Source organism: Pseudoliparis swirei, chromosome 3, assembly GCF_029220125.1.
Source record: "Pseudoliparis swirei isolate HS2019 ecotype Mariana Trench chromosome 3, NWPU_hadal_v1, whole genome shotgun sequence".
Taxonomy (NCBI): domain Eukaryota; kingdom Metazoa; phylum Chordata; class Actinopteri; order Perciformes; family Liparidae; genus Pseudoliparis; species Pseudoliparis swirei.
In genome coordinates, this window is record NC_079390.1 from 1,629,626 (window position 1) to 1,645,699 (window position 16,074).

General features: G+C 45.3%; 2 protein-coding genes and 3 long non-coding RNA genes across 8 annotated transcripts; 4 read left to right on the forward strand and 1 right to left on the reverse strand.

The window, feature by feature from the left end:
• The first annotated feature begins 379 nt into the window (after positions 1-379).
• LOC130190938 (zinc finger BED domain-containing protein 4-like) lies at positions 380-2,106 on the forward strand. The gene is made up of 2 exons (XM_056410587.1): positions 380-948; positions 1,106-2,106. Exons 1-2 carry the CDS (start codon positions 722-724, stop codon positions 1,875-1,877), a joined length of 999 nt encoding a protein of 332 aa, XP_056266562.1. The 5' UTR covers positions 380-721; the 3' UTR covers positions 1,878-2,106.
• A 1,234-nt stretch (positions 2,107-3,340) lies between these two features.
• Positions 3,341-5,171, forward strand: LOC130191901 (uncharacterized). 3 transcript variants are annotated; one of them, XR_008831284.1, is made up of 4 exons: positions 3,341-3,699; positions 4,421-4,691; positions 4,798-4,881; positions 4,966-5,171. It is a non-coding gene; the product is annotated as an uncharacterized LOC130191901 (long non-coding RNA). The 3 variants fall into 3 exon arrangements; XR_008831285.1 differs by having other exon boundaries at positions 4,421-4,499; positions 4,580-4,881; XR_008831283.1 differs by having other exon boundaries at positions 4,421-4,881.
• A 2,707-nt stretch (positions 5,172-7,878) lies between these two features.
• On the forward strand, positions 7,879-8,453 carry LOC130191900 (uncharacterized). Its single transcript, XR_008831282.1, has 3 exons — positions 7,879-7,979; positions 8,067-8,242; positions 8,345-8,453. It is a non-coding gene; the product is annotated as an uncharacterized LOC130191900 (long non-coding RNA).
• A 701-nt stretch (positions 8,454-9,154) lies between these two features.
• LOC130191902 (uncharacterized) lies at positions 9,155-13,865 on the reverse strand. Its single transcript, XR_008831286.1, has 2 exons — positions 13,791-13,865; positions 9,155-9,644 (listed from the first exon to the last, which is right to left on the reverse strand). It is a non-coding gene; the product is annotated as an uncharacterized LOC130191902 (long non-coding RNA).
• A 559-nt stretch (positions 13,866-14,424) lies between these two features.
• On the forward strand, positions 14,425-15,667 carry LOC130191903 (zinc finger protein 862-like). 2 transcript variants are annotated; one of them, XM_056411643.1, is made up of 4 exons: positions 14,425-14,454; positions 14,532-14,765; positions 14,907-15,059; positions 15,120-15,667. In XM_056411643.1, the coding sequence occupies exons 1-4, from the start codon at positions 14,431-14,433 to the stop codon at positions 15,312-15,314; spliced, it is 606 nt and encodes a 201-aa protein (XP_056267618.1). In that variant the 5' UTR covers positions 14,425-14,430; the 3' UTR covers positions 15,315-15,667. The 2 variants fall into 2 exon arrangements, with proteins under 2 accessions (XP_056267618.1, XP_056267620.1); XM_056411645.1 differs by having other exon boundaries at positions 15,141-15,667.
• Positions 15,668-16,074: the final 407 nt, after the last annotated feature.

Genomic DNA, 16,074 nt, shown 5'->3' on the forward strand with positions numbered 1-16,074 from the left:
ATCGGACAGTGTTAAACAACGGCTGTTCTGTTAAACAATCGAAATAGCAATTTTAATAATGGATTAACGAGAGAGAAAGAAAGCAACGGACTGGAAAGGTAAAACAAAAAAAAGTTGAGAAAATGAGCATCAACAGAAAACGCAGCAAAATATGGACACATTTCAATTACATTGACCAAACAAAGGCAGAATGTAGAGTCTGCAAGACTAAAATCTCATATCGAGCTGGCTCCACAAACAACCTGCACAGGCACATGAGAACTGTTCATCCGTTAGTGCAATTGGAAGAAAAAAGACAAGCAAGTGAGCCTGATATTCATGAAGGTGCCAGTATGTCTACTGCAACTGCAGTGTCTACAGCATCGTCCAGTACACCACCACAACCACCTAAAAGGTGTGCAGAGAGTGACAGCTGAGCACCAGACCAGAGTAACGACAGGGAAAGTGACAGAGTTAGTGGCTGCTCTCTGTGCATCCATGGACAGAAAGTTCCACAGAATTGAGTATAACCCTATTCTCTCAGAATCCACCGTTCTTGACCCAAGATTCAAGAAGCTGGCCTTTCATGATAACAGAGCGGTTGATGAAGCTCTCCAGAGAGTAACTGCAGCAGCAGCAAGGTCCGGCCAGCCAACTTCACTGCCAGAGGGAGAAGACGATAGTGGAGTTTTTCCACAGGAGCACAACAGCCACACACAAGCTCAAATCTACCCAACTACAGATGGGCATGCCTGAGCTGAAGCTCAAACAAGACTGTGTCACAAGGTGGAACTCCACCTTTCATATGATAAAACGGATTCTGGAGTCCAAGGATGCAGTCATCTCTACCCTGGCTGTTATGAATGCATCAGTTGATCCTCTGAGCCAAGAGGAATGGGAGGTACTGCAGGAGGCATGCACTGTTCTGGAGCCATTCGAGCAGGTCACTGTGGAGATCAGTGCAGACAGGTGTAGTGTACAAATGTTATCACGATTATTATTGTTATTATTTGTTGTTGTTGCATTATTGATATGAAAAGCGAATTAGACATGACCAGAAGTAAAAATATATACTGCTAAATAAAACAAAGCATAATTTTAACACTTATTGTTTACTCTTTTTCAGCTATGTCACAGCCTCCAAAATGTTAATCCTCTGCAAAGGTGTGCAGAGAGTGACAGCTGAGCACCAGACCAGAGTAACGACAGGGAAAGTGACAGAGTTAGTGGCTGCTCTCTGTGCATCCATGGACAGAAAGTTCCACAGAATTGAGTATAACCCTATTCTCTCAGAATCCACCGTTCTTGACCCAAGATTCAAGAAGCTGGCCTTTCATGATAACAGAGCGGTTGATGAAGCTCTCCAGAGAGTAACTGCAGCAGCAGCAAGGTCCGGCCAGCCAACTTCACTGCCAGAGGGCCATGAGGGAGAAGAAGCAGCAGAGCACGAGGAGCCACAAGCATCTGCTGTTTGGAGGTTCTTTGAAGAACGTGCAAGTGGCGACACTACAAGAAGGAATCCTTCAGCAGATTCGATTCTGGAAGTGAGATCCTACCTTGAGGAGCCCCTTTTCCAGAGAAGTGCAGACCCACTGAGCTGGTGGGAGACCAAGGCTTCAGTGTACCCACGCCTTACTTGTGTGATGGCACGGAGACTATGCATTGTAGCAACGTCAGTCCCCTCAGAGAGAATCTTCTCCAAAACAGGGCAGATCATTACAGAGAAGAAACAGGATCAGCCCCTCAAAGCTGAGGCACTTGATCTTTCTCAATGCAAACCTTCACTGAAGGACAAAACTGCTGATTTTTTTCTTTTTGTTTTACACATTTTAATTTATATTTTGTTGTGTGACTCTGTAAGCTTCTGTATGTTTCACTTTAAATTTGTTCAGTATTAAAAAGCTAAAAGTTTTAAATAGTTAAAAGTTAGTTAAGTTCATTTGTAAATAGTTAAACGTTTGTTTTTGCACTTTCTAATTATTATTTGTTATCACTCTGTAGAGTGTACATAAGTGTATTTATATAATAAACATTTGATATAGTGCATTAGTAATTCATATTGTGCATCATTTTACATTATTGTTGGTAATAAATTAATTTAAGCACCCAAAAATCTGAAGAGCCATTTGGGAGCCGAAGATGGCTCAGTGAGCCGAGCCAAAAGAGCCGGTTCACTAAAAAGAGCCGGAATTCCCATCACTAGTGTCGTGGTCACCAGAGACTTTGGATACATTTGCTTTAATCTCATCTACTTCTCGCTGGGTGTAATGAATACTGTCCTTCATCTCCTGTACATTCCTGTTCATAGAGTCAAGACGCTCGTTGGTGGAGTCCAGAATCACCCGGACAAACTTATTAAAGGTGTCAGTTTGTCTGTCCAGCATCTCTACGTAATGGGCTTTCTGCTGTGTCAGCATTTGGTTGATCAGCTTTCTGACAGAGTCCATGGTGACCAGCTCAGCCTCTTCTTCAGCCGGAGAGGAGGCCTCTCCCTCGTATTCACTGGCTTGTTCATCACTCTTGTTGTTCTTGCCCTGCTTCTTTCTTGCTCCTCCTGCCATCTTCCCAAGCTGCTTGCCGCTCCCTGGTGAAAGCTGCCTGCTGCCTGTTGGTGGATGGCTGCTCCTAGGGCCTGGTGGCTAGCTGCTTCCAGCTCGCTGATGTTACCTGGTGGTGGGTAGCTGGCTGCCTGGTGGTAGCTGGCTGCTTCCCAGTGGTGGCTGGCCTAGTGGCTAGCTACTTCTGCTACCTGGTGAAGGCTGGCTGCTGCCCGTTGTTGGCTGGCTCAGTCGTTAGCCCGTCGTTATCAGTAACACTACTGATCCCGAGCCAGACCTCGTCCCTCGTGTGCTGGTTGAATTTACGGTCCTTCTGTATATCTCCAGCCCGGAGACATTAATGATACTGCCGCTCCTCCAAAGCACGTCTTTCTGTCTCAGACGGCATACGCCACTTGCATGGTGCCCACCACTTGCATGTGAACACACCATATATGTTACTATAGTTAATAATATTCAAATTTAAAAATAAATAAAACTAATTTATTTAAGAGATGTGTTCTAATACCCCTCAGTAATAGTCAGGTAACACAACAACCCTTTATTTATTTATATGATTCTCTTGAGGTTTGTGGCAGCTGTCTCTGATTTGGCCTCGGCTGCTGGTGATTGGCAGTCAGTCAGCAGCCGAGGCCACCCTTATAAAAGCTCCCACTTGAGTGGAGGGAGGAGTGAGCAGAGGCGCAGGTTTTGCGGTCTGCTGAGTGTGTGCAGTGTTTCCCACACGTTGATATACCTGGGCGGGCCGCCCAGGTATATCAACGGCCGCCCAAGTATATTTCAGGACCCTTTTTTATTTTTTTTATTTTTTACCCGTCCGCGGCGCGAGTACAACGCCATCTGCGATCGACAATGATCCCTGGATCTACGCCTCCTGTACAGTGCCTGTTCGCTCTGCGATCGATTAACTAGGGGACAATAATCCCCCCCTGTTCGCTCTGCGATCGATTAACTAGTCGGTGATCCCTCGCTCTACAGTAGGCTACACCTCCTGTATAGCCTGCTTGGAGCGAAACGAACGAGAAGCCCCTGACTGCAGGCCGCAGTACCTCAATGAGCTCAACGTGGGCGGGACCTCAACGTGGACGGAGCTTCACAGATGACGCGTTACATCCTGTTTCGCGGGTCGTTCTGTCACTCATAGCGGCAGAGTACAATGGAGGTAAGTAGCTCTGACATCACACCGGAATCATCAATTCATTATATACATTATATTATATTATTAAAATTAATAATATAAGGATTTAGAGTAAATTAACTATTTGTGGTTTGTTTTTGTAAGTCAAGTCACACTACGGTTTAAAATGTGTTCATTTCAACTAAGTCTCACTTATTTGCTGTCAAATGTGAGCTGTCAGTCAGTACTATATGACGTGAATGTATACAGCTGGGTGGACGGGAGAAAGGACGCGCTCGTGTCAACGGGGAGGGCTTCATGGGAGTTTCGCGGGTCGTTCTGTCACTCAGCGGCAGAGTACAATGGAGGTAAGCAGCCCTGACATTACACCGGAATCAGAATCGGCTATGGGGATCTAAAGTGTTGTATTGTGAATTGTGTAGCAATTATATATTATTATATAATTGTATATATTTATAATAGTTTCTGTTAGCCGGTAACTACTGTACTATGACCGGTAATTTATGCTGAAGACCAGCACATCTAAATCTCTCCGGTCAAAATGTCCGTAATATAATTTCTTAGCAGTTTGGTATTTATAATAACCTGTATTTTAATTCGACTTTGGTAGGTGCTTCGGAATATTTGAAAGAAAGTGGCAACTAAGGGTGTATTTAACGTAGTTTTCTCTTGGCTATGCCAGTTAGAAGGACACAGATTAGCTTTAGCTAAGACAGTGTTAATTGTCCCTGCATTTACTCCTCAGAGATGAGTATTCAAAACTACTTTAAGAGAATACGCGTGAGGATGAGGATGAGAGACGAGGAAAGGAGAAGAGACCACAGGTAACTTAGCCAATGTTAGCATTCAACAGTGAGTTGCAATGCAGAGAGCAAACTAGAATCAAGCTTGTTTTCAATTCTAGCCGGTGGTCAGTGAATCTGCTGGCACAAACAGTCAGAGTACTGAGGGAGAGGCAGCAGGTCCCAGTGTGATAGGAGCAGCACCAGGTCCCAGTGTGGTAGCAGCAGGTGCAGGTGAACAAGCAGCACAGTTCCAAGCCATTCAAAGAGATAGACATAGTATAAATAGGAAGGAGAACTCTACCATTTAAATACAGTAATACCAATGCATTATTTTCAGATTCCAAGCATCGCCACTCAGGATGGAACCCTGACTGGCTCAAAATGCCACAGTTCAAGAATTGGCTCTACCTCACCCAGCATGGTATGAATGCCATTTGCAAGGTCATATTTGTAATAAAACTTGATTTTATTTTTTTAAATAATTAACGTTTTTTTTTTTTTAAAGGAATGTTTTGCCGAATCTGCAGGCAACACAAGCCTCCAGTTAAGAAAGGCCCCTTAAAACGGGCTTTCATCGAAATTGGTATTCTTGTTTTCCGCATGGATTATATGGACCGCCACATCTCCTCAGAGCCTCATCAGTATAGTCTGAAGCAGCAGGTCTCACTTGCATCAGGTAGATAATTTTTTCATGTATTGCTAATTTCTGCAACCTATCAACCATGTTTGGCTCATATAATGAATTATGTCTTTGCCCTTGGTCTAGGCTACTCAGTGATGCAGGCTTTTGAACCCACAGTAACCATGGAGCATGAGGCCGTCATAGGTGGAACATCTGACGATCTCATGCCGTCCATTCTACCTTCCCCGGGAGTTCAGCTCGGTCATCACCACAGCCGTCTACATTCCACCACAAGCGGACACCGACGTAGCACTATCGGACCTACATGATGTGTTATGTCGGCATCAGAACAAGTATCCCGACGCGGCTGTGGTGGTGGCTGGGGACTTTAATAGGGCTAACCTAAAAAAAGTCATGCCGAACTTTCACCAGCACATTACGTGTGCTACCAGAGGGGAAAGAACGTTGGACCACTGCTATACGCCATTCAAGAGAGGCTACAAGGCTGTCTCTCTCCTTCCGTTCGGAAAATCAGACCATGCCGCCATTTTTCTGCTTCCGGGGTACCGGCAAAAGATCGGCCAGGAAGCGGTAGTGACGAGGAACGTGAAGCGGTGGTCTGACCAATCAGAGGCTGAGCTACAGGACGCTCTGCGTGTCGTCGACTGGGACATGATCCAATCCAGTTCCAGTGACGTCAGCGAGTTTTGAAGTAGCAATGAGCCTCATAGCAACGCTAACGGACACCATCGTCCCCACGGTAAAAGTTAGGGTCTTTCCTAACCAAAAGCCGTGGGTTGATAGATCCATCCGTGAAGCTGTGAACGCCCGTGCTGCTGCCTATAACTCCGGTCTTGTATCCGGCAACATGGACGAGTACAAGGCAGCGGTCTATGGACTGAGGAGGGCGGTGAAGGAAGCCAAAAGGAGGTACCGAGACAGAGTGGAATCACAGATGGAGCAGCGCGACACCAGGCGCCTATGGCAGGGGCTACGGACTATCACAGACTACCAGAGCAGACCCGGTCGATGGTGAGAGCCGACACATCCCTAGCAGGCGACCTTAACTCATTTTATGCACGGTTTGAGGCTAGCAACAACAGCGCTAGCTCGCCGCTAACAACAACACCGTTAAGCGTGGCCGAGGTGAGTTCTACCGCTGGGGATGAACACACACTCTCTGTGACCGAGCACAGTGTGAGGAGGGCTCTGTTGAGGGTGAACACCAGGAAAGCTGCAGGTCCAGATGGCATATCTGGGCGAGTACTGAAGACCTGTGCTAACCAGCTAGCTCCAGTGTTCACCACAATATTCAACCTCTCCTGGCTGAGTCCGTGGTCCCCGCCTGCTTCAAGAGATCCACTATTGTCCCTGTGCCCAAGAATGCTTCTCCAGCATGTATGAATGACTACCGACCGTGGCCCTCACCTCGGTGGTCATGAAATGCTTTGAGAGGCTGATAAAGGACTACATCTGCGCCTTCCTCCCTTCCTCCATGGACCCGCTGCAGTTTGCTTATCGCCCAAACAGATCCACAGATGATGCTGTCTCCCAGGTACTGCACACCACACTCTCTCATCTGGACAGCCAGAGGGGGCTATGTGAGACTGCTGTTCATTGATTATAGTTCAGCTTTCAACACCATAGTCCCTCCAGACTGGCCGGCAAGCTGATTGAGCTGGGACTGAACACCCCTGTGTGCTTGGATCCTGGACTTCCTGACCGCCAGGCCACAGGTGGTCAGGGTGGGCAGACACACCTCCAAATCCCTCACCCTGAACACAGGATCAACCCAGGGTTGCGTCCTCAGCCCCCTACTGTACTCCCTGTAGACACATGACTGTGTGGCCAGGTTCAGCTCAACACCATCATCAAGTTTGCGGATGACACAGTGGTGGTGGGCCTGATCTCCGACAACGACGAGAAGGCCTACCTGGAGGAAGTTGCTGATCTGTCACTCTGGTGCCAGGACAACAGCCTCATCATGAATGTCACCAAAACTAAGGAGCTGATTGTGGACTTTAGGAGGGTACAACAACAGAGGACGTACTCACCACTGGGGATTAACGGGACTACTGTGGAGAGGGTGAGCGGGTATAAATACCTGGGAGTCCACATCACCGAGGATCTGACATGGTCAACGAACACAGACACTCTGGTGAGAAAGGCAAGGCAGCGCCTCTACCACCTCAGGCAGCTGAGGAAATTTAAAGTTTCCCAGAGGATCCTTCAGTCCTTCTACTCTGGAGCTGTAGAGAGCGTCCTGACAGGAAGCATCACAGCCTGGTTTGGCAACTGCTCCGCTCAGGACAGGAAGGCTCTGCAGAGAGTAGTGCGTTCGGCTGAACGCACTATTGAACTACACTCCCACCCTGCAGGACTTGTACACCAGGAGGTGCAGAACCAGAGCCGGCAGGATCATGAAGGATCCTCACCACCCCAACAACAGACTGTTTCAGCTGCTGCGGTCAGGCAGGCGCCTCCGTAGTCACGCTGCAAGAACAGAGAGACTGAGACGGAGTTTCTTTCCTCAGGCCATCAGGACTGTGAACTCCGACCTCACCAGGACCCCCACATAGACCCACACAACTGCCCCTCTTAGGCACACACACACACACACACACACACACACACACACACACACACACTGTAAATATTGTGTTGTTTTTTATTGTAAATAGTGTGTACTTGTTGCCCTTGCACATTCCTGCTGAGCATTGCCACTTTCATTTCACTGCACACCCTGTGTGTGTATGTGACAAATAAAACATCTTGAATCTTGAATCTTGAAATGCCTTTACTGGCTGGTAAAGAATGAGATTGCTCACCACACCAACTACCCTAAGCTTTTAAGTTTAGCTCAGCTTTTGGGTTGTGATTATTTCGAAAAGCTGAAGGTAAACCTAGTACAAATTGATGCTTGTGAAACTAAGAACTTTAATCAGCTAAATGTTAAATTATTTGATTTTGATTTTTTTTCTCAGGTGGATCAAAGAAACAATTATCAATCCCACAGGATAGTTGATGAAATGCTGGAGATCCTTGCTCAGATTGTAGAATTGCCTATTTTGCAAGATATAAGGTCCTCTAATGCAATCAGCCTAGAGGTGGATGAGACAACAGATGTATCTGTAAACCGCCAGCTGGATATCCATGTTAGGTGGGTATTTTTTAAAGGAATGATGTGCATTTAAATAAAGATGTAGGCCTAGTTAAACTTAATACTTATTATATGTGTGAAAACCTATTCATTTTATTTTAGACACCTTGATAAAGATGGTTGCGTTTTCAACCACTTCCTTGATCTGGTCACTCTGGAAGATGGGAAAGCTGACAGTGTTGTTGCTGCCATCAAGACTGTCCTAGAGAAGAAGGAGCTCGGTAGACAGGCTCTATGGACTCGGGACAGACGGTGCAGCGTGATGACGGGTATGGAGTTTATTGTTAAATATAATGGATTGTGTGACATTTTTATTGTCAGCTCACTGTTATTAAAGCAAACAACACTACATTTCATTCTTAAACCTAGGCCGTCTGAATGGAGTGGCAAAGCAGCTCACAGACAGTTACCCAAAGCTGGTTTCTGTAGCGTGCTGCTCACAGACTAGCACTGCATGCAAAGACTCCTCAAATGCTGTAAAATATATGGCAAACTTCCGCAACCACCTGCAGGAACTGCACCTATTTTTTAGAAATAGTGCAAATAGGTCAGCCACCCTGAGATCTGCGCTACCACTCTTGGTCTGAACGACCTGAAAGTAAAGGTGTGTTTTCACCAATTTTCATAATACTATTGTGGTGTCATATTATTTTATTTACTTACCAGTTTTTCTACTTGTTGTTAGGAGGTGAAAGATACAAGGTGGTTATCGCAGCACCTAGCTGTTCAAAACCTTCAGAGGAACCTTCCTGCTATGCTGGCTGCTCTGGCAGAAGAAGCAAGCTCAAGGAAGTGCCCAGTGGCCAAAGGTTTATACACCTTCTGTGCCACATATCGCTTTGTGGCTGCCCTCTACCTTCAGGCAGATGTGCTGCCCCATATAGCGATGCTTTCCAAGGTCTTTCAATTCAATTCAATTCAATTCAGTTTATTTGTATAGCCCAATTTCACAAATTACAAATTTGTCTCGGAGTGCTTTACAATCTGTACACATAGACATCCCTGCCCCAAAACCTCACATCGGACCAGGAAAAACTCCCAAATAACCCTTCAGGGGGAAAAAAAGGGACGAAACCTGGAGGAGAGCAACAGAGGAGGATCCCTCTCCTAGGATGGACAGATGCAATAGATGTAATGTGTACAGAAGGACAGATTTAGAGTTAAAATACATTCAATGAATATGACAGAGTGTATGAATAGTTCATAGTAGGCATATTCCACGATGGAGACCTCCACGATCCATCAGGCAGATGGCGGTGGGGAGGAGGAGTGGGCGGAGTCTCAACAGGACAGTGGCGTAGTCATGAGCAGGAATTCCACGACCCAGACGATCCATCAGGCAGATAGAATCTATGCCGTCTCATAGGGTCCGATGACCCCATGAGACGTAAAGTCAAAAGGACTTCCGGGGAGAAAGCAGAGTTAGTAACGTGTGATTGAGAGATGAAAATTCATCCTTAAGGAGAGAAAAAGAGGAGATAGGTACTCAGTGCATCCTAAAACGTCCCCGGCAGCTATAAGCCTATAGCAGCATATCAAGGGGCTGGACCAGGGCAAACCTGATTCAGCCCTAACTATAAGCTCTGTCAAAGAGGAAGGTCTTAAGTCTACTCTTAAACGAGGTGACTGTGTCTGCCTCCCGGACTGAAATTGGAAGCTGGTTCCATAAAAGAGGAGCTTGATAACTAAAGGCTCTGGCTCCCATTCTACTTTTTAAGACTCTAGGAACTACAAGTAGTCCCGCATTTAGTGAGCGTAGCTCTCTAGTGGGGCAATATGGTACGACAAGCTCCTTAAGATATGATGGAGCATCACCAATCAAGGCTTTGTAGGTTAAGAGAAGAATTTTAAAAGTGATTCTTGATTTTACTGGGAGCCAGTGCAGAGCAGCTAGTGCAGGAGTGATGTGATCTCTTTTCTTAGTTTTAGTGAGAACACGAGCTGCAGCATTCTGGATCAACTGGAGGGACCTAAGAGATTTATTAGAGCAGCCTGCTAATAAGGAGTTGCAGTAATCCAGTCTCAAGTAACGCGTGAACCAATTTTTCTGCATCTTCTTGAGACAAGATGTGCCTGATTTTTGAAATATTACGTAGATGAAAGAATGCAGTCCTTGAGATTTGCTTTACGTGGGAGTTAAAGGACAAGTCCCGATCAAAGATAACGCCAAGATTCTTTACAGTGGTGTTGGATGCCAGGGCAATGCCGTCTACAGAATCCACATCACCAGATAATTGATCTCTGAGGTGCTCAGGGCCGATTAAAATTACTTCGGTTTTGTCTGAGTTTAACATCAAGAAGTTGCAGGTCATCCATGTTTTATGTCTTTAAGACATGCTTGAATTTTACAGAGTTGGTTGCTCTCCTCTGGTTTTATCGATAAATATAGTTGAGTGTCATCTGCATAACAATGAAAGTTTATGGAGTGTTTCCTAATAATATTGCCCAAAGGAAGCATGTATAAGGTAAATAAAATTGGTCCAAGCACAGAACCTTGTGGAACTCCGTGATTAACGTTGGTGGTTATCGGCGTCATCGTTTACAAATACAAACTGAGATCGATCTGATAAATAGGATTTAAACCAAATTAGTGCCGTGCCTGAAATGCCAATCGACTGCTCCAGTCTCTGTAACAGGATGTCATGGTCAATGGTGTCGAATGCAGCACTAAGGTCTAACAAGACCAGGACAGAGAGGAGTCCTTTATCTGCTGCCATTAAGAGGTCATTTGTAATTTTCACCAGTGCCGTCTCGGTGCTGTGGTGTTTTCTAAATCCTGATTTAAATTTCTCAAATAAACTATTATGATGTAGAAAGTCGCACAACTGATTTGCGACCACTTTCTCAAGGATCTTGGAGAGGAAGGGGAGGTTAGAGATCGGTCTGTAGTTAGCCAATACCTCTGGATCCAGAGTGGGCTTCTTCAGGAGAGGTTTAATAACAGCCACCTTGAAGGAGTGTGGTACGTGGCCTGTTAGCAGAGACACATTGATAATATCTAATAGAGAGCCGCCAATTAAAGGCAAAACGTCTTTAAGCAGCCTCGCGGCATGGGGTCCAAGAGACAGGCAGACGTGTTCGCAGTACAAAGCGTTGAAAATAATTGTTCACGGTTCATAGGAGAAAATCCCTCCAAATATACACCAGGGCATACAGCGGTTTCCAAGGCCATTCCACTTGAGAACAGATTGGCACTGGTTATGGGCAAGAGATTATTAATCTTGTCCCTAATAGTTAAAATCTTTTCATTAAAGAAGTTCATAAAGTCATTACCACTAAGGTTTATAGGAATGCTCGGCCCACAGAGCTGTGACTCTCTGTCAGCCTGGCTACAGTGCTGAAGAGAAACCTGGGGTTGTTTTATTTTTTCTATTATTGATGAGTAATAGGCTGCTCTGGCATTACGGAGGGCCTTCTTATATGTTTTAAGACTATCTCGCCAAACTAAGCGGGATTCTTCGAGATTAGTTGAACGCCATATGCGTTCAAGCTTTCGTGACGCTTGCTTCAGTTTGCGGGTCTGAGGGTTATACCAGGAGCAAACCTCCTCTTCCTCACTGTCTTCTTCTTCAGAGGGCTATCGAGTCCAGTGTCATTCTCAGAGAGCCTATGGCACTGTCAACAAGATGATCAATCTGGGACGGACTAAAGTTAGACCAGGAGTCCTCTGTTATATTGAGACGTGGTATCGAATCAAATACAGAAGGAATCGCTTTAAATTTAGCTACAGCACTGTCAGTTAGACATCTGGTGTAGAAACTTTTGACTACTCGGTAGTATAAATTCAAAAGTTATGAGGTTGTGGTCTGACAGAAGAGGATTCTGTGGGAAGACGTTCAAATGCTCAATGTCAACGCCATAAGTAAGAACAAGATCAAGCGTGTGGCCAAAGCTGTGAGTGGGTTTCTGTACTCTCTGACAGAAGCCAATCGAGTCCAACAAGGAGATGAATGCAGCACTAAGGCAATCATTATCAACATCCACATGGATATTAAAATCTCCAACAATAATAACTTTATCGGTTTTAAGAACCAAACTTGATATAAATTCTGAGAATTCAGATATAAACTCTGAATATGGACCTGGTGGCGGTACAGAATCACAAATCGAATTGGCTGTAGTGTTTTCCAGGTTGGATGTGAAAGACTAAGAACAAGGCTTTCAAATGAGGTGTAGTGTAATTTTGGTTGAGGATTAATTAATAGGCTCGATTCAAAGATGGCTGCTACTCCACCTCCTCGACCGGTGCCTCGAGGAATGTGAGTATTAATATGACTTGGAGGAGTCGATTCATTCAGGCAGACATATTCTTCATGGCTCAGCCAGGTTTCAGTTAGGCAACATAAATCAATGTGATTATCTGATATTAAATCATTCAGTAACACAGCTTTAGATGACAGAGATCGAATATTTAGGAGACCACATTTAATAGACCTATTTTGTTGCACTGCTGAAATAATTGTGTTAACTTGTATAAGGTTATTGTGTACGACTCCTCTTCTGCTTACTTTTGATTTATTTAATTGAAGTGGCCGTGGGACAGACACAGTCTCTACTCTAAAGTCAAGGGTGGGTAACTGCTCGAATGGAAGAGCAGAGAAGGGTGTTAAACTACAACTCTGCTCCCGGTTCCTGATCTGAACCCTGGGTTGTCATAGATTAAGTCCGTGATCAACTTGGTCATATTCGCAGAAATGAGACGCGCTCCGTCCAACGTGGGATGAATGCCGCTCTCCTCATCAGATCAGGTTTTCCCCAGAAAGTCTTCCAGTTGTCTACGTAGCCCACATTATTCGCTGGGCACCACCTCGACAGCCAGCGGTTGAAAGACGACATTCGGCTATACAATTCGTCTGTCTGCAAATTTGGGAGAGGGCCAGAGAAAATTACGGTGTCCGACAACGTCTTGGCATAAGCACACACCGATTCCACATTAATTTTAGTGAGTTCCGAGCGGCGGGCTCGGGCGTCATTACCACCGGCGTGTATTACAATCTGACTGTATCTCCGCTTATCCTTAGCCAGCAGCTTCAAACAAGACTCCACGTCGCCCGCTCTGGCCCCCGGGAGGCACACGACTCTGGTCCGTGGCTTCGCTATTTTCACGTTCCTGACTATAGAGCTCCCGATAACCAGGGTGTGTTCCTCAGCGGGTGTGTCGCTGAGCAGGGAAAACCGGTTGGAAACGTGAAGTGGTTGGTGCACAGCGGGCTTCTGTGTAGACTTACGACTCCTGCGAACAGTTACCCAACCACCCGGCTGCACGGTTACCGCCGGGGAACAGCTATCAGCTGACTGTAGCTCCGCGCCGGCTACGGGAGAGGGCGGGCTAACTAGCATAGCTGTCTGAGCTTCGATAGCGCGGAGCCGTGCATCTAACCCACTTAGACCTGCCTCCAACCTAGCAAATAAACTACACTTGTTGCATGTATCGTTATCATTAAGGGAGGCAGGGGGATAACTATACATGAGACACACTGAGCAAGAGGGAGCGGGAGGGAGAGAAGAAGAAGTCATGCTCGCTGTTGAGCTGGCAACCAGAGCTTACCGGAAGAGTGAGATGATGCGTTCAGGAGCAGCTGGGAAAATCCAACAGAAGCCTTGATCATCAGCAATGCAAAACAACAGCCACTTGTGTTGATGTGGGCTGATGTGAACTTTCTCCACATTTTGGGCGGCTTTAGCTCAGTGGGGTAAGGGGGTCGTCCTGCAACCGCAAGGTTGTGGGTTCGATCCCCGCTCTCCCCATTAGTTGCAAGTCGAAGTGTCCTTGAGCAAGGCACTGAACCCCCAGTTGCTTCCCGGGCGCTTCACCGCAGCCCACTGCTCCTTAATAACTAAGGATGGGTTAAATGCAGAGAACTAATTTCCCCTTGGGGATTAATAAAAGTGTATATTCTTATTCTTAAAGGAGCAGGTAGATTACAAAGACATGCATTTGATGCTCCCAGTTATTTGCATTATATCCATCCTATTATATTGTTGTATGTTTCCACATTTAGGTGCCAGTCACCCTTCTTACTCTGGGGAGAATTCGGGAAGCAGGCGAGACCCCCCTCCCGGGAACGTTCCTTGCTCGGCTAGACCAAGACCTGGACAACCCAGATGGACTTGGGGCCTTCAGCATTGCAGGAGAGGAGGAGAGGATCAGGAGGGGACACGGAGTTCTGGGAGCGCCTCGGGAAGAGATGTGGGCCAGATTTGTCAGAGATGTAAATACATCCTTCTTACATTTTATTTCAATATTTTTTTTCCTTGAACTGAAAACTTTATAATATTATCATTCCAGGTCCTCAAACCTTACATCTCTAGCCTGGAGAGCAACATGGAGAGGAGGTTCCAGGATATTGAAGTGCTGGGGGCCTTCAGTGTCCTGGGTCCAAAGGCAGTCGCCTTAAATGATGAAGTCACTAACATTTCAATGTTGCAGACTCTCACAAAAAAATTCATCCCAGGGCAGGAGGACACTGTTATACAAGAGTGGACCTCCTACAAGCAGCATGTTCACGTTGGAACATTTAAGGTAAAATTACCTGAATTAATATATGAACTGAATTGATTTCTGTCTAATCTGTCTTGACTGTTAGAATTGCTTGTTTTGACATCTGTAAATGTTTCAATTATACTGTATGCTCATTTGCCCTGCCTTGGATAATTTCTGAAGGACAAAACACAAGCTGAGGTAATGCAGCTCCTGGCGAGTGAGAAGGATGAATGGGCAGAGATTTACCCAAACCTCTGCCTTTTAGCTTCAGCTGGGCTGGTCATCCCAGTCTCCAGTGTCAACTGCGAGAGGGATTTTTCCACAATGAACAGGGTAAGTGTTTTGCATTTCATTTTTGTATAGTTCATTTAAAAGAAACTGTCTGTTTTACAGGTGAAACTGTCTGTTTTACAGGTGAAAACTGACCTGAGAAACAGGCTGAAAGGGGAGCACCTGGCTGCATGTCTGCGGATAGCAGTAAATGGACCAGCACCAGAGGCGTTCCCATACTCAGAGGCGTTGGAGCTGTTCTTCACCAAACCCAGAAGGATTAAGTGCTCTGACAAACAGTGCCATCTTTGTCAATAATGAAAATGTTGGTCAACTCAAATATTGTCATATGTCAATATTAAGATAATTGTTCTAACATCCCGTGATATATTATTTTACTCGTATTGCTCAGCCTTAGTGTTAAGTCTTATTATTATTTCACATTGGTTTAACATAGTGCATATTCCAGAACATATTTGTGTAAATAAACACCACCTAATATAATAACTATAAACTAATATAGACTATACATAAAGAACAAAAAAGTGGGCGGGTTAATGTGGCCCCGGGTCCAGTTCAGGTTCAATATATTTCACTATAGTCACATTACGAAAGGAAAACAACTGATGATCAAACATGTTAACATAAATAAACATGTTAATACAAACGTTTTTGTTGATTGTCACATGTTGTTGCACGTCACAAAGCTGCTTACCGCTCACAGACACCCACGCCACCACCCCCCCAGGTATATTTCAAATCTGTGGGAAACACTGGTGTGTATTGCTGAAATAAATATGTCGTTGAGCAAAACCTCGTGGTGCCTGGCTGATCCTTGGTGCTGGAGGGGGAAACCCACGGGTAACGGACACGATCCTGTTACAAGGTTCATTTCAAAACCGACCCGTTAACAAAAGAGATGCTAACACAGGAGGAAGGTTAAATAATTTTAAAAAACATGTTATGGTTCCAGCTTCTTAAATTTGAAGACGTGCTATTTTTCCTAATTTGAATGATTTTTAAATATTGTTATACTTGTGTTCGCCAATAGGGGGCAGTAGCGGATTTTGCCATGACT